At 46.7% G+C, this 23,570-nt stretch overlaps 2 protein-coding genes across 8 annotated transcripts in view; one reads left to right on the top strand and one right to left on the bottom strand.

Annotated features, from left to right (window-relative positions):
* Window positions 1-14,807, bottom strand: part of LOC106576154 (signal peptide, CUB and EGF-like domain-containing protein 1) — a 176,270-nt gene extending 161,463 nt beyond the window's left edge. For all 7 annotated transcript variants that reach the window (XM_014153088.3, XM_045699776.2, XM_014153094.3 and 4 more), the window contains exons 1-2: window positions 14,626-14,807; window positions 8,331-8,453 (exon numbers count right to left, since the gene is read on the bottom strand). In XM_014153088.3, the coding sequence (XP_014008563.1) occupies window positions 8,331-8,453; window positions 14,626-14,713 (211 nt within the window). In that variant the 5' untranslated portion in view covers window positions 14,714-14,807. The remainder of the gene's footprint in view (window positions 1-8,330; window positions 8,454-14,625) is intronic.
* Window positions 14,808-15,504: 697 nt separating this feature from the next.
* LOC106576153 (sorting and assembly machinery component 50 homolog B) lies at window positions 15,505-21,412 on the top strand. Its single transcript, XM_014153086.3, has 15 exons — window positions 15,505-15,681; window positions 16,020-16,133; window positions 16,258-16,359; window positions 16,487-16,574; window positions 16,886-16,992; window positions 17,286-17,416; window positions 18,123-18,210; window positions 18,339-18,467; window positions 18,584-18,655; window positions 18,749-18,835; window positions 18,956-19,026; window positions 19,208-19,275; window positions 19,388-19,534; window positions 19,703-19,844; window positions 20,704-21,412. Exons 1-15 carry the CDS (start codon window positions 15,661-15,663, stop codon window positions 20,747-20,749), a joined length of 1,413 nt encoding a protein of 470 aa, XP_014008561.1. The 5' UTR covers window positions 15,505-15,660; the 3' UTR covers window positions 20,750-21,412.
* Window positions 21,413-23,570: the final 2,158 nt, after the last annotated feature.

Here is a 23,570-nt window from a genome sequence, read left to right as displayed (position 1 = left end):
CAGAGAAAGAAAAAGGTGTGAGTGAGAGAGAGAAAAAGAGAGAGAAAGAGCCCCTGGGGTCTCAGAGGACAGTTCCACGTGTAGTTTTAATTTACATTTGGTTGAGATGTCAACAAATGTGAATTCAACGTGAAATCAACAAAAAATGCAGGTTGAAAGTATGGTAAAAATAAATCACAAATTCTCCTTACGTTGATAACTTTTTTCTAATCCAATCAGTTTTCTACGTTGATTCAACATCCTCACAGTAAATCCTTTGGTAGAAATTTTGTGGAAACGTAGATTTTAGCCCAGTGGGAAGGAGAGTAAGAGAGAGAGAGAGAGAGAAAGAAAGTGAGAGTAAAGATAATTAGGGATAAATGAAAATGGATAAATTAAAAGCTTCCCGTCGTTAATTGGCACCTCGTGAGAAGTGAGGCTGGATCAGGCCAGCCTGGCAAGACAAGACAAGGCAGGCGTGGTTTTCCATAGGGGAGCAGGGTTAGAGAGCACCAAAGATCAGGGCAGGTATCAGGAGGGGGTAGGGCTGGGGCTCACACCTGCCCTGGGGCATGGGGGCTTGGGGCTAGCGTCTGGGGCCGAGGGGGGTGGATGGACATGGAGCCATGCCCTGTGCCTAGTTAGCCTCCAGCAGTGATCTCTTCCTGCCCTGGAGCTGTTGTTGACACCTGACCACGGCGCTCCGACAGCTTCTGAAGCGGGGGGGGGGGGGGCATGCCCCTTGAGATGGATGAAGAAGGGGAGAGAGGTGAGGAAGGAGAGAGGGGGAGAAGAGGAAGGAAAGAGAAGGGGGAGAGGTAGGAATGGAAGGGAGGCCCTGCTGTCCCCTTGATGTTTTGGTTTGACTGGTCCAGAGAAGTGTGTCCACAGGAGAAAGCCCTTGGCTCAGTGAAGGGAGATTTCCAATTATAACTGCAACAGCATGTGGAGCAGGGACACTTCACTAATGTGGATTGTGTAATTCCCTGAGCGGAAACAGAGATTTCTCAAATTCTTGGGGTTGTTGTAATTTTCGGGGCTGTTAATTGTACCTGACTGAACTGCTGAGTAAGGTTACTATGGGTCAGATGCTTCAGCCGTCCCAATTGACACTCTACAGTATTCGCTATTTGGTTTACTATTTTTGACCACAGCCCATAGGGCTCTGGTCTAAAGTAGTGCTTTATATAGGGAATAGGGTGCCATTTGGGACACAGGAGCCAATACTAAAGTAAAGGTGACTGGGTATCAACAGAATTCTCTGAACCTCAGAATTTCGCAACCTCTCTAGCTACCTATCCCTCAACTTCTCGGAAAATAACAACCATGTGTATTTACCCAAGAGGGCGAATGACGCACGTGAATGTGTGTGTGTGTGTCTCAGGTGTTGAGGCTTGTGTATGTACAGCATATGGGTATATGAGCTGTATGGCATTGCAGCAATAACACATCTCTTGTTCTGTCAGCTCTGTGTATACGTGAGTCTGCTCTCACACTTTTTTCTACAGAGCTATAGCTATATAAAGCCCCAGCCTACCAGAGCCGAGTCTGACCTGCTCCTCCAAATGTGTGTGTGTGTGTGTGTGTGTGTGTGTGTGTGTGTGTGTGTGTGTGTGTGTGTGTGTGTGTGTGTGTGTGTGTGTGTGTGTGTGTGTGTGTGTGTGTGTGTGTGTGTGTGTGTGTGTGTGTGTGTGTGTGTGTGTGAAGCAGGGAGCCAGTGAGGAGAGCTCCTGAGCAGTGACGGAGTAGCAGACACTGGGCAGACAACGGCCTAGTAATTGTCTGCCACCTCTCCCACAGAGCCTCCCGCCCGCAATATCTCACTCTCTCTCTATCTCATGAAATCTCTCGCTCTCTCTCCCTCCCTCCCTCCCTCCCTCCCTCTTTCTGCGTGTCCTTACCTACCTCTTCTTCACCCTCCATCTATTCTCTCTCAGTTGCATCTATGCATCTGTCTTTCCAATTATATGTCTGTCCCTCCCTCCGTCTGTAAAACAGGTCAGGTAATTGTTGCTGCTGCTGGGAGAGCAGACTCATGGCTCAGTCTCTATGCCTGAATCAGCTACTGCTGCTGCCTCTGCACATGTCTATACAGCCCATACACACACAAACCCTGGCATACAGGTGACACACACACACACACACACACACACACACACACACACACACACACACACACACACACACACACACACACACACACACACACACACACACACACACACACGGCTACACAGCTGAGCTCTGACACACACACACAGCCACTCAAACGCAGCTAGAGGTGCAGTGATAATGTATGTTAGTATCTTCAGCATCACCAGGAAATGGTAGCCTAGATGTTCTACAGAGTAAAGTCAACTGTTTGAATATAGAGGACATGGGTAGAGAAAAGGCTGTAGTGCTGAAGCTAACTGGAGAGGATGAGTGCCAAGGACAAGACCAATGAAAACCAATCAATTAGTCAGTAAGTGACAAATGCTGAGCAAACATGGACAGCCTTTCACAAGACCCTGACAGCCCCGTGGCAACCAGCCCAGTCGACTCCTCTCTGTGGAACGTTAGATAAATCTACTACTGGCTCCTACTGATGAGCAGAGAACCGCGTGACTGTTGAGTTATAGACCTACTCGGAGAACAGCATGGGCCTATTTTAATCCAAACTGATAGGCACGAAAAGGTAATAGTATTGTTGTTTCATACTGTCACTGAAAGCATAGTTCTTGTTGAGTACATGAATAAATACAATTCCTGTAGCAAAAGAAGGATGATTCTCGGAAACCTGTTTTCATTTGTAGCAGTTTCCTTGGAATGAAAAGGTCTCCAAAGCACTAACAACAGTAGGGACACATAGGTACTATACAGTTGAAGTTGGAAGTTTACATCCACTTAGGTTGGAGTCATTGAAACTTGTTTTTCAACCACTCCACAAATTTCTTGTTAACAAACTATAGTTTTGGCAAGTTGCTAAGGACATCTACTTTGTGCATGACACAAGCAATTTTTCCAAAAATTGTTTACAGGCAGATTATTTCACTTATAATTCACTGTATCACAATTCCAGTGGGTCAGAGGTTTACATACACTAAGTTGACTGTGCCTTTAAACAGCTTGGAAAATTCCAGAAAATGATGTCATGGCTTTAGAAACTTCTGATAGGCTAACTGACATCATTTGAGTCAATTGGAGGTGTACCTGTGGATGTATTTCAAGGCCTACCTTCAAACTCAGTGCATCTTTGCTTGACATCATGGGAAAATCAAAAGAAATCAGCCAAGATCTCAGAAAAGAAATTGCAGACCTCCACAAGTCTGGTTCATCCTTGGGAGCAATTTCAACATGCCTGGAGGTACCACGTTCATCTGTACAAACAATAGTACACAAGTATAAACACCATGGGACCACGCAGCCGTCATACCGCTCAGGAAGGAGACGCGTTCTGTCTCCTAGAGATTAACGTACTTTGGTGCAAAAAGTGCAAATCAATCCCAGAACAACAGCAAATGACTTTGTGAAGATGCTGGAGGAAACAGGTACAAAAGTATCTATATCCACAGTAAAACAAGTCCTATATCGACATAACCTGAAAGGCCGCTCAGCAAGGAAGAAGCCACTGCTCCAAAACCACCATAAAAAAAGACAGACTACGGTTTGCAACTGCACATGGGGACAAAGATCATACTTTTTAGAGAAATGTCCTCTGGTCTGATGAAACACAAATAGAACTGTTTGGCCATAATGACCATCGTTATGTTTGGAGGAAAAAGGGGGACGCTTGCAAGCCGAAGATCACCATCCCAACCGTGAAGCACCGGGTGGCAGCATCATGTTGTGGGGGTGCTTTGCTGCAGGAGGGACTGGTGCACTTCACAAAATATATGGCATCATGAGAATGGAAAATGATGTGGATATATTGAAGCAACATCTCAAGACATCAGTCAGGAAGTTAAAGCTTGGTTGCAAATGGGTCTTCCAAATGGATAATGACCCCAAGCATACTTCAAAAGTTGTGGCAAAATGGCTTAATGACAACAAAGTCAAGGTATTGGAGTGCCCATCACAAAGCCCTGACCTCAATCCTGTAGAAAATGTGTGGATAGAACTGAAAAAGTCTGTGCGAGCAAGGAGGCCTACAAACCTGACTCAGTTATACAATCTGTCAGGAAGAAAGGGCCAAAATTCAACCAACTTATTGTGGGAAGCTTGTGGAAGGCTACCCAAAACGTTTGACCCAAGTTAAACAATTTAAAGGCAATGCTACCAAATACTAATTGAGTGTATGTAAACATCTGACCAACTGGGAATGTGATGAAAGAAATAAAAGCTGAAATAAATCATTCTCTAATATTATTCTGACATTTCAAATTCTTAAAATAAAGTGGTGATCCTAACTGACTTAAGACAGGTGTCACGCCCTGACCTGAGAGAGCCGTTTTTCTCTGTTTGGTTAGGTCAGGGTGTGACATGGGGGGGCATTCTATGTGTTATATTTCTTTGTTACATTCTGTTTTCTATTTCTTTGTCTTGAGTATGGTTCCTAATCAGAGGCAGCTGTCTATCGTTGTCTCTGATTAGGAATCATACTTAGGCAGCCCTTTTTCCCACCTTCTGTTGTGGGATCTTGTTTTTGTACCGCTTAGTTAGCCTACAGAACGTGACGTTCGTTTTTCCGTTGTTTGTTATTTCGATTTTAGTGTTCTGAGTTTAAATAAATATTTATCATGAGCACTCAACATGCTGCACCTTGGTCTACTCATTACAACGATTGTCACAACAGGGAATTTTTACTGGGATTAAATGTCAGGAATTGTGAAAAACTGAGTTTAAATGTATTTAGCTAAGGTGTATGTAATCTTCTGACTTCCACTGTAGATGTATAGTAGCATCTTTCTAGATCAGCAGAACTCTGATCATCAGAGATGTGCAGTTGTGTCACGGTTGTCTAAAGGATCGGACCAAGGCGCAGTGTGTTTGTAGTTCCACATCTTTATTAATCCGTGAAACGTAATGCAATACACCGAATACTTGAAATAACAAAACAACAAACCATGATGCAGAGAGAAAACACAGTACTCAAAAATAATCACCCACAAAGACAGGTGGGACAAACATCAGCTTAAATATGACCTCCAATTAGAGACAACAACAACCAGCTGCCTCTAATTGGAGATCATACCAAACAAAACCAACATAGAAATACAAAACTAGAAACTGAACACAGAAATACAAAACAGACAAACACCCCCTGTCACACCCTGACCTACTCTACCATAGAAAATAACAACTTACTATGGTCAGGACGTGACAAGTTGATGCAGTCTGAAACCACTATGTCCAGCATTGTGATATGAACTTATATGATGCATAACGGTTTTTGCTCTTTCACATTGTCTCATTCTTCGGTTGACAGCGCAGGGCCCAAAGTTCACATTTTTCCATAACGAGCCAGCAATATCAGCCCACGGAAAATCTACAGAGAGCTGCATTTATAAACGCAAGATCAGATTTCAGAGGCGAGAGAGCAGCATTTTGAGGAGTAGAGAAAAGAAAAGGGTCTTCCTCGAGAGAAGGACCATAATCTGATAGGAACAATTATGAATTAGAACCAAAAATGCTATTTTGTGGTTAATTACAGTTAACCTGCAATATTCTACATCATTCAATAAATGCCTTATAATAGGACATTAATGCTGATGTTTATAACACGTAATAAAGCATTAAGTGTTACCGTAAATTGTACTGGAATGTTGCGTTATCAGCTGCTAACTACAGGGTCCCTCACTGATAGTGTACCCTCCTAGTCTTCCATCCTGAGACATAGTCATTTCCTGGAAGTAGGGAGACGGCAGACAGAGAGAGAGAGAGACAGAGAGAGAGAGCAGCGCTCTGCTCGTCCTAATGACTCTGTCCTCTGCACCACCGGGGTAATGTAATGTCTACTGATGGGAAACATAGCCGGCCAATTACACAGCCCCTATCTAATCACAGAGGTCAGGGGTCAACTCACATCCACCATCCGTCTTCATTCCGTCACCCATTCACTGGACCATACGTCTTGCTCCCACCGATAGCGCCATTGCGCAAAATGGTACGCAGCATCATCTGGATATGTGTGCAACAAAAGTTCAACATTGACCTTCTGCTACCATTTCTGTCAAGCCGTCTACGCATACAGTTTGACGCATACGTTGGATAAATCCAACATATGCACCACCCAGAACGTACTGCAATTGCTTCTGCAACGCAATGCTGCAAGGTAAACGCAGCGTTCCATTGGAAACGTTTGTACTGTCGGTGTGACCGAGGCGTTAATTGTGCCGTATCAATCGTGGCTTCAGTATTGGACACAAGGACAGGACACATTGGATTTCAGATACTGAGGCATAGGCATAACTCATTCGTTTCTCCATCTGTACAACACACATGTAACACACACACACACACACACACAATTCAATCAACAACAGGGACAAATATATTCCCATCCAAATATGAAATACACCCCTCTTAAAATGTCAGTTAAACAAACATTCATAAGCACAATAAATCTGTACACACAGACAGACAAGACAGACAGAGACCAGACAGACAAGACACACTGAGACCAGACAGACAAGACAAACAAGACAAGACAGACAGAGACCAGACAGACAAGACTGACAGAGACAAGACAAACAAGACAAGACAGACACAAGACAGACAGACAGACAGACAGACAGACAGACAGACAGACAGACAGACAGACAGACAGACAGACAGACAGACAGACAGACAGACAGACAGACAGACAGACAGACAGACAGACAGACAGACAGACAGACAGACAGACAGACAGACAGACAGACAGACAGACAGACAGACAGACAGACAGACAGGTGGGCCCTCTACTCAGACAGCTGTTTTACAGTAGGAGGAACATATCCCTAAAAAGACTCTCAACCTTTTGTAATTTCCTCTGTACGGACATCATTTAATATATTGTTCTGGGCAGCTCAATCTGTTCTAGGCTAAGGACCATTGTGTTTCTGACTGGAGATTATCCAATGTGTAGCAGCGCTGCCTGGTACAATATCATCTTTTAGTACAGGCGTTTCTAGCAATTCCAGAACGTCTCTCCACTGTCAAAGCTTAAGTCCAATGGCGGAGGATGGCCAATAGAAGTAGACTGGGGCAAACCAAATGGAGACAGAGCTATATCAAGTGGACCGGATTGCTGCTAATATGGATTACATGCAACTCAACAGAATCAGCAGACACAAAATGGTGGAAATAATAGTCAATCTCCCTTACACCCTCTCTCCAAGCCAGGTGTGTGATTATATAGTCCTATGTAGGAAGACCGACTCACACAGCCTGAGGCATTTGATAAGTGAGCTAATCAAACAATGACACAGGTTCATCTCATTGTGTTCTGCCCAGGTTGACCAAATGACAGGTACAGTCTCTGAATGGGCAATATCCAGGTGAGTTCCTCAGACATAATACCTGCTCACTCTGTGTGTGTGTGTGTGTGTGTGTGTGTGTGTGTGTGTGTGTGTGTGTGTGTGTGTGTGTGTGTGTGTGTGTGCGTGCGTGCGTGTGCGTGCGTGCGTGTGTTTCAGGCGGGGGAGACTGGTACACAGCTGAGCAAACAGCAGAAAGTGTTGGATATAACTCACTGACATACACACAAATACTTAAACAAACAGGAGACACTTTAAAAAGCCTGAACATAGAGACAGTGAAAACCCCTATAGAAAAGGGCCCGTCATCACCACAATCCTCTCTTGCTCTCCTATCCTGGCTAGCTCTAGCGGCCAATATGACTGATGTATCGTTTTGGGTCAACGTTACTTGCCGTGGTAGCCTATAAGCTGAACTGGCGTTTGCGTGTGTGCGTGCGTTGAAGTGTTTCGATTGCATTTGTACGGCTAGACCGGCTAGCGTTGGGAGGGAGTGTGTGCTGTGCGCTAAGCTAACTCTAGCTCCAGCTGTGGTGTGATTTCAGGCAGAAATGAGTGGAGGTGTGAACACACAGCCAGGTGCTGCCCCCTCGCACCCTCACACCTTCCCTCAGTCCACTTCCTCCCAGTTAATTAGGAGAGCTGGCGGGGGGGCTGGAGTCGGGAAGGGGGAGAGGAGGGGAGAGAAACGGGGGGTTCCTGTGAAACAGCTGTAAAACCTGCCATTACTGCTGGGCCTGTCAGAGAGCAATAGGAGGCGGGCGGAATGAAGTGTGGAGAGGACAGGGGTGTGGGGTGATTGAGGATGATGATTTAGATCGGAGTGGTGGGGGGGGGGGGGGGTGAATTAAGTAATGTAGAGGAGAGTAATATCACATTGAAGCCATTATAAGACAATGGAGTTAAACTCACCTTCGCACTGCTTGCCGTCTCCCTTGTATCCCGGCTTGCAGATGCAGTTGAAGGATTTGGGGGTATTCTGGCAGAGAGCATCAATGTGACAGTCATCCGTGCCTTCAGAGCACTCATCGGCATCTAGAGAAATGACACAAGGGACAACTGTAAACCACTGGTCTCCAAGGACTCATCAATAGGACTAAGTCTACAAAATAGCGATGATTTTGGTAAGAGGTGAATGGGTTTTGTACAACCTCAATCGAATGTTTTAATCCCGCTCTCTCAGGGAAAGCCCAGTCCGCTTGGCCAAATGCAGCTCCGTCCAGATATATACAGGCTGGAAATATTTACTTTATGATGGCAAACGTCCAAAATGTTAAACTCCTCATATAAGACAATAAACTGTCAGGGAGGGACATAGTGGATTATCACGTCTTCCGCCGAAGTTGGTGCCTCTCCTTGTTCGGGCGGTGTTTGGCGGTCGACGTCACCGGCTTTCTAGCCTCCACCAATCTACATTTCTTTTTCCATTTGTTTTGTCTGTAATGTACACACCTGGTTCCCATTTCGTTTTAATTATTTTCCTATTTAATCCTCTGGAGCCATCATGGTTTTGTGCGTGTTTATTGTTGTCAGTTGTCTTGTTTATGTGATTCTGGATTTTCGTTCTCCTTGTTGGAGGATTATTTTTGAGTAAAGTTACTATTATTACTCATCTCTGTGTCTTGCGCCTGACTCCACCTTACCCACATCACCTAGACTCTGACAGAAACACGCACCTTCAATGGAGTCAGCAGGTGCACACAGCCCTCCTCTACCTATGGAGGAGCACGTCCAGCAGCACGCGACTATGTTGCAAAGTCTCGGCACAGCCATGGATCGCGTGCTGCAAACCATGGAGCGATGGGAGAGAGGTGGTTTTCCAGCAACCCCATCATCATCACCCCAGCTCCCACAACAACCCACACCGCTGTCCACACCTCCTTCACCTGGATCCAGTGGGATTTGGCTCGCGCTCCCGAGGGTATACGATGGAACGGCTGCCGGGTGCCAGGGGTTCCTACTCCAGCTGGGGCTCTACCTGGCAACCGTTCACCCAGCTCCTTCGGGACGCGAGAGTGTGAACGCCCTCATCTCCTGTCTGACTGGGAGAGCACTAGAATGGGCCAACGCAGTCTGGGGAAGGGAAGGACCGACGTTGGACAATTATGAGGATTTTACCCGCCGCTTCTGGGCGGTTTTCGATCATCCACCTGAAGGGAGAGCGGCGGGGGAACGCTTGTATCATGTCAGACAGGGGATGAGGAGCGCACAAGACTTCGCTCTGGACTTCCGAACTCTGGCCGCCGGCGCGGGATGGAATGAGCGGGCCCTGATCGACCACTACAGGTGTAGTCTACGCGAGGACGTTCGTAGGGAGCTAGCCTGCAGGGACACCACCCTTACCTTTGACCAGCTGGTAGACCTATCCATCAGACTGGATAACCTGTTGGCCTCCCGCGGACGTCCGGATCAGGGTTCGTCAGTTCCATCTCCCAGCACCTCAGATCCGACGCCGATGGAGTTGAGGCAGCAGGCAGGGCACTGGAGGATCATCCCAGGTGAGTAGGCACCTGACTCACCCAGAGCTTCCTGTTTCGCACGTGTGTATGTGTAGAATTTCCTGAGTTTTCCCCGCATTCCCAGCATAAGGCGCTAGTAGATTCAGGTGCAGCTGGGAACTTTATTGATCGTTCATTTGCAATTAGATTAGGGATCCCTATTGTTCCTGTTGATGTGCCCTTCCCTGTACATGCCTTAGATAGTCGTCCTTTAGGGTCAGGACTGATCAGGGAGGTCACAGCTCCACTATGTATGATAACGCAGGGGGGTCATAAGGAGAGAATTAGTCTCTTTCTGATCGATTCACCTGCGTTTCCTGTGGTGTTGCGGCGTTCCTGGTGTATATAAATGACATTCTAATATACTCCGCTACACGCGCCGAGCATGTGTCCCTGGTGCGCAAGGTGCTTGGTCGACTGTTGGAGCATGACCTGTACGTTAAGGCTGAGAAAAGTCTGTTCTTCCAACAGTCCGTCTCCTTCCTAGGGTACCGCCTGTCCGTGACAGGGGTGGAGATGGAGAAGGACCGCATTTCAGCCGTGCGTAATTGGCAGACTCCAACCACGGTAAAGGAGGTGCAGCGGTTTTTAGGGTTTGCCAACTACTACCGGAGGTTTATCCGGGGCTTTGGTCAGGTAGCGGCTCCCATTACCTCTTTGCTAAAGGGGGGACCGGTGCGACTACAGTGGTCAGCTGTGTCGGACAGGGCTTTTGGTCACCTGAAGGCTCTGTTTACCTCGGCTCCCGTGCTGGCTCATCCTGATCCCTCTTTGGCATTTATAGTGGAGGTGGACGCGTCCGAGGCTGGGATAGGAGCTGTGCTGTCTCAGCGCTCGGGTACGCCACCAAAGCTCCGCCCCTGTGCTTTTTTTTCGAAGAAGCTCAGCCCAGCGGAGAGAAACTATGATGTGGGTGATCGGGAGCTGTTGGCTGTTGTCAGGGCTCTGAAGGCGTGGAGGCATTGGCTTGAGGGGGCTAAACACCCTTTCCTCATTTGGACTGACCACCGCAATCTGGAATACATCCGGGGGAGAGGAGACTGAACCCTCGTCAGGCAAGGTGGGCCATATTTTTCACCCTTTCCTACAGACCAGGTTCCCAGAACGCTAAGGCAGACGCACTGTTCCGGATGTATGACACAGAGGAGCGGTCCACGGATCCCACTCCCATACTTCCGGCTTCGTGCCTGGTGGCACCGGTGGTATGGGAGGTGGACGCGGACATCGAGCGGGCGTTACGTACAGAGCCCACTCCTAACCAGTGTCCAGTTGGGCGTCTGTACGTTCTGTCTGATGTTCGCGATCGTTTGATCTGTTGGGCTCACACGTCACCCTCTTCTGGTCATCCTGGCATCGGTTGGACAGTGCGCTGTCTTAGGAGGAAGTACTGGTGGCCCACATTAGCTAAGGACGTGAGGGTTTATGTTTCCTCCTGCTCGGTGTGCGCCCAGTGCAAGACACCTAGACACCTGCCCAGATGGAAATTACAACCCCTACCCGTTCCACAACGGCCGTGGTCACACCTATCGGTGGATTTCGTGACGGATCTTCCTCCGTCACAGGGAAACACCACGATCCTGGTTGTTGTGGAACGGTTTTCTAAGTCATGCCGTCTCCTTCCTTTGCCCGGTCTCCCTACGGCTCTACAGACTGCGGAGGCCCTGTTCACCCACGTCTTCCGGCACTACGGGGTGCCTGAGGATATAGTTTCTGATCGGGGTCCCCAGTTCACGTCTAGGGTCTGGAGGGCGTTTATGGAACGCCTGGGGGTCTCAGTCAGCCTTACCTCAGGTTTTCACCCCGAGAGTAACGGGCAGGTGGAGAGAGTGAACCAGGATGTGGGTAGGTTTCTGCGGTCCTATTGCCAGGACTGGCCGGGGGAGTGGGCGGCTTTCATCCCCTGGGCAGAGATGGCCCAAAACTCCCTCCGCCACTCCTCCACTAACCTATCTCCTTTTCAATGTGTTCTGGGTTATCAGCCGGTCCTGGCACCGTTCCATCAGAGCCAGATTGAAGCACCTGCGGTGGACGAATGGTTTCGGCGCTCGGAAGAAACATGGGATGCTGCCCATGTGCGCCTGCAACGGACCATCAAGCGGCAGAAGGCGTGCGCCGACCGCCACCGCACTGAGGATCGGGTCTGGCTCTCGACCCGAAACCTACCCCTTCGCCTGCCCTGCCGGAAGCTGGGTCCGCGGTTTGTGGGGCCATTTAAAGTCCTGAGGAGACTGAACGAGGTTTGTTACAGGTTACAGCTCCCCCCTGATTACCGTATTAACCCCTCGTTCCATGTGTCTCTCCTCAGGCCGGTGGTGGCTGGTCCGCTCCAGCAGTCTGAGGTGCGGGAGGTTCCTCCACCCCCTCTGGACAGTGCGAGCCATTATGGACTCAAGGCGTCGGGCGAGGGGCCTTCAGTACCTCGTGGAGTGGGAGGGGTACGGTCCGGAGGAGAGATGCTGGGTGCCGGAGGAGGACATCCTGGACCCTTCCTTACTGCAGGAATTTCACCGCCTCCGCCCGGATCGTCCTGCGCCTCGTCCTCCGGGTCGTTCCCGAGGCCGGTGTCGGCACGCTGCTGGAGCCGCGCGTCAAGGGGGGAGGCGGTGAAACTGTCACGACTTCCGCCGAAGTTGGTGCCTCTCCTTGTTCGGGCGGCGTTCGGTGGTCGACGTCACCGGCTTTCTATCCTCCACCAATCTACATTTCTTTTTCCATTTGTTTTGTCTGTATTGTACACACCTGGTTCCCATTTCGTTTTAATTATATCCCTATTTAACCCTCTGGAGCCATCATGGTTTTGTGCGTGTTTATTGTTGTCAGTTGTCTCGTTTATGTGATTCTGGATTTTCGTTCTCCTTGTTGGAGGATTATTTTTGAGTAAAGTTACTATTATTACTCATCTCTGTGTCCTGCGCCTGACTCCGCCTTACCCACATCACCTAGACTGTGACATGGATGGAGGGTGAGGTTTCTTAACTCTATAAAAAATACCGGTAACACTAAAGAGGACAAAACCAATAATAATTTATATTAATCAAATACCATTAGCAGATAGGTACACTGGTGTATCAGGTCTTAGTGTATGCCTCTGCAATACTGAGTGGCTATAGGGAACCCTATTGATCAAGTCATTGTTAGAGAGTCACATCTGGGGCTGAATCCAGGGGCCTCAAGCCAGCTAATTACAGCTCATTCACACAGACAGACAGCAAAAGAGAGAGAGAGCAAGAGAGAGAGAGCGAGGAAGACCAAAAGTGTAAGAGAGAAAGTTTAACCTATCCAAAATGCTGTTATTTTTCTCTCTCTAGTGATGTATCTTGAGCTGAGAAGCAGCTACCTTGTCTCCTGTCTTGCCCCTCATGAATAGCCCATGATGGGAGCTGTAAACCCAGCGTTTATTTCTCTGTGGGGTTAAGCCCTGCTGCCTGACCTCCGCCCAGCTCAACAAAATGCAATAAATAAACAACAAAATGTCATCACAATAAATATTTTTTATCAAGCGGATGACTCATTTATTTGCTCCCATGTGAGTGCCAGTAGAAAGGAAAAATAAAGTGATAGGAGTAGGCAGTGGAATATAGCCTGTAAAACCTGGACTTGATAGTTCAACTGCCAGGTCTCACTGAGTTGTTGACAGTGAATAAGGCAGGAAACTGTTATTGCAGGTTCACCATTGGACTATTATTATGAAATATCGTTGACTAATAGTTAAATAAAGCCCTCTCCCATGCTTCAGTGGCCGTCCCAATATTGACTTCTCGCCATTCCATAGTTGGAGGGAGACAATGCGCGCCACTATCCGCTGAAAGGTAGTCGATAAGCAGGTTGAGATGGACTCCTCCAGGGACCGTGAAGGCCACCTTCCCAGCCCACGTCCATATGGACACCTCGGGGCAGGCAACTGATCCGGAGAAGATGCTATGTGTCAGCTCATAGGAGGGATTCGTTCAAGCAGATGGGTGAAAATATGCTTAGTCATACATTTATCTATTCACACATTAACCAGTCCAGGACCTACCTCACAGATTGATCTACGACTGGTAAAACATGCAGATAGATATCAGTCGATGGACCTAATTTCTTGTAGACTCTTGACACTTTTTTTTACATTCAGAAAGGGCAAATCAATAGGGCGAAACAAATACCCAACTTCAAATAGTGTTTAGAGTAATATTGTCAATGCAAACTGGACTAACACGGCGTATTTTATTGTCAGTCAAAAAGGAGTAAAAATGGTTGAGCTCTGCAAGGCCAAATGTAAACGTGTTTGCAGCCTGAGTTATTACGCGCGCATATCACGTCACCCATTCAAAGCCTGTTCTAATTCCCAGATTTGGCTTCAAATTGATATATTTCATTCATTGTTGTCGTGCAATATCGGTGTTCAGCTATTTCTCCTTTCCATACGGTTCAAATTTTGCAAACCCAAATGATCCATCCTCAACCAAGTGGTTCTCAAAGGAACATGTTATCTCAACTATCTCAACTGTTATCTCAGTCCACAAATACTCTCCAATTAAAATGAATATCATCTACGTTAGCCTAGGCATTAAAGACATCCACAACGTTTCACCTATTCTACGCTGTCATACGCTGGTTTAAACAGTGCAATAAAACATTAACAGGAAAAATAGACAGCACTAGCCTATCTTAAAAAATATGTGTCAAAATGATATAAGACAGAAAGGGGTAGAATGAGAGCTCCTTACCTGCGAGTCCAACATTCCCCATCACCTCACAAGTATTAATGAGGACGAAAAACAAACAAACGTCCCAGGAAAAACAAGCACTTCCCATGGTAAAAGGCGGTGATTGAATGCAGTTTTTTGGTTATGTGTTTCTTTGATAAGAGAACCGTTTTGGTACTGGCAGTGGCAGCAGAAGAGGACAGCGAGACCAGCGGAGCCGCTCTCTGATTGGCTTGCACGCATTTGAAGAGGGGATTGGAGGTGTAGAGGGGAGAGAGAGAGAGAGAGAGAGAGAGAGGGAGAGGAAGAGGAAAATGGGTTGCTTTGGTTCAATTGATTACTCACTGGCTGAGACCGCAGCCAACACAGAAAATCATCAAACTTGATCAATAAATGTTTTCAGATATTTCTCACTAGCGCGGGGCCAAATTGGCACCAGAGGTCTCAATTGCCTCTAATGGAACTCATGAATCATGATGATGTAGGCCTATAAATAAGGTTGTACACCTTGAAGTTACAATCGTGGTGAATAATATTGAGAAAAAAAGAGCTCAGGCATACCTATATTTTAATGTTTTTCAGATGAATTGTCCCGCAGGCGCTTATTTCAATAGGTTACATGCGTAGCCTAATGGGCAGTTCTGGGCACTTCTTAGCTGGTTGTGGTCTGTAGGCATATTCTTGCCGTTCTTTACAATGCAATGGAAATACTTTGAAATAAACGAAGTCATAAGAAGCATACTCCTGAAGGGACCAACATTATCTCTAAATATAATGCACAGACCAGCCACGGTAGAAGCAGGAACTTTACAGGGCTGAAGTTTAGAGTGTAGAGATACTGTCCTCTGCTGGTGTCGAGACATATTACACGGTGCGCTGTTTGACCAATCACCGTGCGCAGAGCAGGCCTCGCAAAGTGTCATGGCGTCTCCCATGAAGGGAGCTTGGACCTGGGAAATCTAGCCATTGGTACTAGTGTCTTTTTCCTCTAAATAGGCCTGTTAAAAAACATTTGCTTATCAAAAGGGATATTTTTTTCAAGACAAAGACGTCAGTATGGGGACTGTCCACGCAAGGGTAAATCTTCATTTCTTACAACCACGGGACGTGGGGAGGAAATTCTGCATGACCTCCCCGTTCTGTGTCTATTGTATTGTGGTGTACTATGGACGAACGCAAAGGCCGTGGACTAGATACAGAAATTACATTCATGGCAAAGAGTTGTATGACATGAGGCAAATAGTTATTTTACTATATTTTATGTAATGTAAATGTAATGTTATGCAATATGGATTGTGTCTGGTCTGTCAGCGTGTTAGAAAATGTGCCACCTTGACAGAATGAAGCAGGCTAGATAGCTATCAAAGCATGGTCATATCTTCAGATAATGTTTCCTCTTTCTCGACACTGTTCAGAGTATGGACCCTCTCCCGATGCACGGGCGTGACATGGGCGTTCATCCCGACGACATGATTGAGGTGCAGGAGGCAGAACAAGAGACTAAACAGGAGGTCCTGGAAAACAAAGACGTAAGCTTCTCTTATCCAAGTTACCATTACTCAAATTACAAGTTGTTCGCCATCTCCTTAGCAAAGGGAGCTGAGTAAATCATTGACCACCTAGTTGGAATGAGAGTCTGTCCCTTCATTGCAGGTTGTTGTCCAACATGTCAACATTGAGGGCTTGGGAAGAACCAAAGAGGATCTGCTGGGCTATGAAATCTCAGAGGTCTTCCATGCCAAAAACCTTATTGATGTAAGTATGAGCACTCTGGACTCCACATCATAAACATGCACACACAACCTACACACACATTTGGGAAATGTTCCCTTGTTTACGGTGAAACATCTGTGCTAAAAGCTGCTTGTTGGCTCTTTGACAGGTCATGAAGAAGTCTCATATTGCCAGACAGAAACTGCTGCGTCTGGGCATTTTCAAAGAGGTGGAGGTTGTCATAGATACATCAGATGGTACAGTGTGCACCCATAAACAGCTGTGTGTGTGTGTGTGTGTGTGTGTGTGTGTGTGTGTGTGTGTGTGTGTGTGTGTGTGTGTGTGTGTGTGTGTGTGTGTGTGTGTGTGTGTGTGTGTGTGTGTGTGTGTGTGTGTGTGTGTGTGTGTGTGTGTGTGTGTGTGTGTGTGTGTGTGTGTGTGTGTGTCTGAAACAATATCACAACCCATCTCAATCATGAGATGTTGCCAATATGAAAGGATAACTAGTAAAAAGATATTTGCGTCACTGGAGAGGATTCCTCTGTCTGTTTTGGTCTGCCCCTCCCAGGTGCGGATGCGTTGCCCAATGGTCTGGACGTGACGTTCGAGGTGACAGAGATGAAGAGGCTGACAGGCAGCTACAACACCATGGTCGGCAACAACGAGGGCAGCATGGTGAGAGAATACACACACAACCACTCTCTCACACACACACATACTTACAGGAGTGCTATAACAAAGCATCGCACAATTGTTGTTCATTGAAACCGCTGTGACAATGACCCAGGGCTGACATTCCTAAATGTGATATAGAGGTGAGTTCCAGACAGACGGGTTAAGCAGCTTCCCAGCCTCATTTTCACTGCAAACACTTCCAAGTAGGTGCATAGTGTGGGAATGTACATTCACAGACAGGTAGAACAGGTGTGTGACCCTGACCTGGGAGTAACGTTGTCTCTGTCTTCCAGGTGTTGGGTGTGAAGCTTCCTAATGTGTTTGGCCGTGCTGAGAAGTTAACCTTCCAGTTTTCCTACGGGACCAAGGAGACTTCCTACGGCCTGTCCTTCTTCAAGCCCCAGCCAGGCAACTTCGAACGCAAGTACGAACAGCGAACACCTCTGTCCTTGCTCTCTGTGTCGATAGGACATTGAAATAGCACTTGCAGGCCTCCCGAGTGGCGCAGCGGTCTATGGCATTGCATCGCAGTGTTGTAGCGTCACTACAGCCTGGTGTTTGATCCCAGGCTGTGTCACAACCGGCCGTGACCTGGAGTCCCATAGGGCGGCGCACATTTGGCCCAGCGTCGTCCGGGTTAGGGGAGGGTTTCGCCAGTGGGGCTTTACTTGGCTCATCCCGCTCTAGCGACTCCTTGTGGCGTGCCGGGCGCCTGCAGGCTGACCGGTCGTCAGTTGAACGGTGTTTCTTCCGTCACATTGGTGCAGCTGGCTTCCGGGTTAAGCGAGCGAGTGTTAAGAAGTATGGCTTGGCGGGTCATGTTTCGGAAGACGCGTGAGTCGACCTTCACCTCTCCCGAGTCCGTTTGGGGAGTTGCAGCGATGAGACAAGATCGTAATCACGAAATTGGGGAGAAAAAGGCGGTAAAAATTACAACAAAAAAAGAAATAGCACTTGCGGTGTAATGGCTGCCATTTTGTTTCAAGTTGTGATTGTTTCCATCATTGGTCATATTGACAGTATGTTATGTTGCCGTGGTGATGTATTTATAACCTTTATGTAGAACATAGTTCAGTAATGAGACGAGCACTGTATGGATCACGGCCCTTACAGGTGTTGTCTTGTTGCAGCCTCACTCTAAACCTGTACAAAGTCACAGGCCAGTTTCCATGGAGCTCCCTCAAAGAGACAGACAGAGGAGTTTCCACTGAGCTCAACGTAAGAGGAGTCCTACTGTGTGTGTTTGTGTGTCACATTTTTTTTTTTTTTCATTTTATCTGCCTTGAATTTCCACAGGGATAACTTCCTCACTCTCCCTCTTCTCTCTTTCTGTCTCTCTCCTATAGTTTCCTCTGTGGAGGACCAACCACACTCTGAAGTGGGAGGGTGTGTGGAGGGAGCTGGGCTGCCTGGCACGCAGTGCCTCCTTTGCCGTGCGAGAGGAGAGCGGACACACCCTCAAGTCTGCCCTCTCGGTACAAAGCCCTTTTGTCTCTCAGTTCCCTTTATCTAATAATCTTAACCCTTAATGATCTTAACTTTCAAAATAGCAAGAATCTGAGTCAATCCACTGACCGTTGTTGTCTTGCAGCACACCATGTCCATTGACACCAGGAACTCTGCCATCTTCCCCAAGAAAGGTGCCTTATTGAGGATCAACCAGGTATGTTTGTGTGTGTGACTTCCTCTGCATAATACACCACTGTAGATCTATATGAAGTGGCCATACTGATGTGTGTTGTCTTGCCCTCTGTAGGAGCTGGCTGGCTATACAGGCGGAGACGCCAGCTTCCTGAAGGAGGACTTTGAGCTGCAGGTCAACAGACGGCTGGTCTGGGACTCGGTAAGGGAAGACTACTCAGTCCCTAACCTGGGGGGAAATACCCAGGACAAATAGGAAGTGAATTATGGGTACCTGAGTGTTCAACGTGTCATATAACATGGCCCTGGTGGTCTCTTTCAGGTCCTCTCCGCCTCCCTCTGGGGTGGGTGTCTCCTCCCCATCGGAGGCAGACCGTCCTCCATCGCTGACAGGTAGGACCACTCCCAACAGATTCATGTCACATGGATTTGATAGAAATCGCTAGGTGGCGCCATTGAGTTAACTCATTCTGTGAAGTATTTATCCTGTTTAGGGAATGTTGTGAGGACCTGTGGTCTGCGAGTGACATTTGGCCGTTATTATATGTCATTGATATATTTCTGTATTGTCCAGGTTCTATCTGGGCGGTCCCACCAGTGTGCGAGGATTTGGAATGTACAGTATCGGCCCACAGAGCGAGGGTGAGGTCACGTGCTCTCTGTTTATTTGAACGGGCATGTGTGGTGCACAGGGTTGGGCCAGTTGCCCGGAGTCATGGTGATGAAACGTAAGGGTTTACCTGTGTTGCTGCAGGTGACTACCTGGGGGGAGAGGCATACTGGGCAGGCGGGCTCCACCTCTACACTCCTCTGCCCTTCCGTCCGGGCCGGGGCGGCTTCGGAGACCTCTTCAGGACACACTTCTTCCTCAACGCTGGGAACCTGTGCAACCTCAACTACGGTGGGAACCTTGAAATCCATATTAGTCCATGTTCTGTTTTTCATTGCCCCTATTAACTAATGATGAGTTGCATATGGTACATACTGCAAATAAATGTTAAATTGTCTGTTTGTGCATCTATGTGTGCATTCTGCCTCTTCTTACGTGTAAGCGGTTTCCTATCTCCAGGAGAGGGTCCAAGAGCACACCTACAAAAGCTGGCGGAGTGTATCCGCTGGTCGTATGGAGCAGGCATCGTGTTGCGTCTCGCGAACATCGCCAGGCTGGAGCTCAACTACTGCATTCCCATGGGGGTTCAGAGTGGAGACAGGTACAACACACACACATTTGGAGGAGCAGGTCAGACTCCAGTAGGCTGGGGCTTTATATAGCGCTCTAGAAAAAAAAGAGCGTAAGAGCAGACTCGCATATACACTCAGAGATGCAGTGGTGTAAAGTACTTACATTAAAATACTTGAAAGTACTGCTTAAGTAGTTTTTTGGGGTATCTGTACTTTACTATTTTATATTTTTGACAACATTTACTTCACTACATTCCTAAAGAAAATTATATACTTTTTACTCCATAGATTTTCCCTGACACCCAAAAGTACTTGTTGCATTTTGAATGCTTAGCAGAACAGGAAAATGGTCCAATTCACACACTCGAGAACATCGCTGTTCATCCCTACTGCCTCTTATCTGGCGGACTCACTAATCACAGATGCTTCATTTGTAAATTATGTTGTAGTGTGCCCCTGGCTATCCGTAAATAAAAAAGCATGAAAATTGTACTATCTGGTTTGTTTAATATAAGGAATTTTAAATGATTTGTACTTGTACATTTATTTTGATACTTAAGTATATTTAAAACCAAATACTTTTTGGCTTTTACTCAAGTAGTATTTTATTGGGTGACTCTCTTTTACTTGAGTAATTTTATATTAAGGTATCTTTACTTTTACTCAAGTATGACAATTGGGTACTTTTTCCACCACTGCAGAGATGATAGAACAAGAGATGAGAGAGGAGAGGTGTTATTGCTACAATGCTATACAGCTCATATATGCTGTAAATTAACAGCCACACAAGCCATAACACCTAGGTATACACATATACCAGGTGCGGCACACATAGGTCTCTCAACTTTTCTTTGGCTCATCTTCCCTCTTTTTCCTTCCCTGCCTCAGGATATGCGACGGCGTCCAGTTTGGAGCAGGAATCCGCTTCCTGTGATGTCATCACCCTGCCGCCCAGGTCCAACAGCAGAGTGCACGATGGGAAAGGGAAAAGAGCATTGCCACTTGTTATCCATTGACTGTAACACTAGCTGTGGGAGCCTACCAGAATGCACGGTTCTGGAGGAGTGCCCCGCCGCCCTTTTTGATATTAACAAATGATATCACCCACTATGTTTGCTGTGTTACTTTTCCACCAACCAAATCCGTTTCTGGCCAGACAATGAGATTTGGGTTTATCTCCCCTGCATTCCAAGACTGCTGCCTGCCCTATCCACAGGGAAGTGACTATTGGTTTTGGTTCTAGATTAATTTTACCCTATTAGAACTCTTGCCAACTGATTTGTCAATAGAATCCTGTACATGCCAAGATGTTGAGGCAAAAGAAGGGATCAAATTTAATGGGGGAACATATAACCAGCACTTTGTTTTGATGACAGAACTCACTTAGCCCATGGAAGGAAATTGATAACTCCTCATGTCAAAACGGTCGGTTCTGCTGTTTGACGTGGAGAACTGAGAGTTGACTCCCCCTCTCCACAGCAGCCCCTGTGAATCTGAGGTGGGAACCCCAAGTGTGACCCACAACCACTGCTCTTATTGTTAGTCCTCTTTTTAATGTTGTCTAAGTTACACAATAAATCACATTTGTTCCCCTTAATCTTTTTTGGTGGTTTCTCATAGACAGACACACATTTGCAATACTTTATTCAGATCCAAAGTTTACCTGAAACACCCTCAGACCTGCATTAACGACAGCAGTTACAACACACACAGGTGTGTCACGTACAGGAGTGGGGCTAAGTCTCACTGTAGCCAGTTTTATCAGCCTGCAGTTATTAATAGTCACACTATTGGTATATAATAAGTTAACTCCTTATATATTCAATGGCTTTGGAGTGCACCAACTGTCTACACCTAGCTGCAGCATGCAGATATCCAAAGCATGTGCAATTGCAACTAGTGAACTTCACTGCATCGTCAACATTTGACTTACATTGTAATTATAACGTATCAACTATAATCTCATGGTAATCCATCTAGTTTTTACCGACAATTCAACTGCTCATTGAAGTCCTATTGAGAAACGACACATTGAAGAGCCATAAGTCCATCTAAGAGCGCTGAACAGCTGTTGACCCAGCAAGGCCTGTATCCACAAAGTGTCTCAGAGCAGGAGTGCTGTTCTAGGATCAGTTTTGCCTTTTAGACCATAATGAATAATATTATATGGACAGATCCTAAATAAGCACTCCTACTCAGACACTTTGTGGATACAAGCCCAGCACCTACTCTGAGAGGCTTTGTGGATACGGGCCCTGGTGTGCTACACAGACAGCCTAGTACAGTACCCATGTACTGACATCAACCTCTCTACTGTACCACTTGTGTGAATCTGCCAGCCAAACAACCTGACTCAGCATCTCTGTCTCTCTCTCTACTGAACTGTGTTGAACCGTGTTCATCCATTCTCTCTCAGAGAAAGCCTGGTGGTTTAGTTTTCATTTGGAGGGGATTTTGTCCCTATGAAGCGTCAGCAGACCAGTATCAAACGCATGTGAACACTGTGCTGTGGGGCTTGTAGCCTTGTAAACAGCAGTTGGCAACCCTCCAGACCCTCTCCAGTGACGTGGAGTTGTGACACTGATCCCAGCAATATGGCTCCCTCACAGCACACACACACCCTGTATAATAGACCCTTCAAAGCTCACCTCTATATTTTATTTGCATCTGTGTGTGTTTTCTTCCCTCCTCCGCCTCCTTCCTTCGCCAGCCTGACATGGATCCCTTCAGCCCTCAGCGGGGGGGGGGGGGGGGGTCTTCCAATTCTACATTTAGTAAATAGTAGGGGAGACTGACTCACTGATCTGTGCCTACAATGTAGCCTCGTGTCAACGTTTAAAATGTAATGATGGAAATATATTGTCGCATGCATTGTTTAATTTGTCCTTCCAAACACTGTTCTTTTGTGACAGCTTAATTTATTTTTTTTAAATCCCCACTGACACATTGCTCTTTATCATGTGGAGCATGGGTGATACAGAGGAGTTTCTTATGTTTCCCTCATGACATTTTAAACTTTGACACGAGGATACATTGTAGGCAAACAAGACAACATATTACATTTAGGTACTAAGATTATTTCCAAAAATGGTAACAGGCAACACTGTTGTCATGACTATGACATGGATACAAATCAGTAATACAGTATCCCATTGGAAATCAGCAGGCTTATAGAGGGCATTAGGGGTCAAAGGCAGATGACCACAGTGATATCAGTAGACATTTTGTGTGTGTGCATGCACGTGTGGGTCAGTGGGTGTGTGTGTGTGTGGGGTTCATCCTTGCTTGCACATCTCTTCATACTGAGAAGTAACCCTGTTGACCTTGGCATGGGGGAACCTGTGCCAGGCAGTTCAGTGTGGACGGGGGTAGAAGAATGTTTGATCATTGCTCATTCACTATGGGAGTCACAGCAGCAGGTGTGTTCGCTGATATAGCTAGGCAACACACAGAGTAAAGTACTGGTGCGTTCTAACATTTGAACTTTGAACCAACTGAGTCTGCCTACAATGGAAGATAGAAGATACTGTACGTTGAAATGGAGACTTATGATTGATTCTGCTTTACAGAAACTCGAATCTGAATTACAGAACAACAAATCACTTTGATACGGATACAATTGTCCTCACTGATAAACAATAGAAATGCATAATTCTTCAAGTTAAACAATTTCCACACAGGAAAGGGCATAACTGTGGAGTGTTTAAAGCACCTTGTTGTGAATGTTTGGGGTTCCTTCCACTACTATCCAGAGA

The sequence above is a fragment of the Salmo salar genome, chromosome 17 (genome assembly GCF_965601325.2).
Source record: "Salmo salar chromosome 17, fSalSal1, whole genome shotgun sequence".
NCBI classification, from domain to species: Eukaryota; Metazoa; Chordata; class Actinopteri; order Salmoniformes; family Salmonidae; genus Salmo; species Salmo salar.
This window is presented reverse-complemented; position numbering and strand designations above follow the sequence as displayed.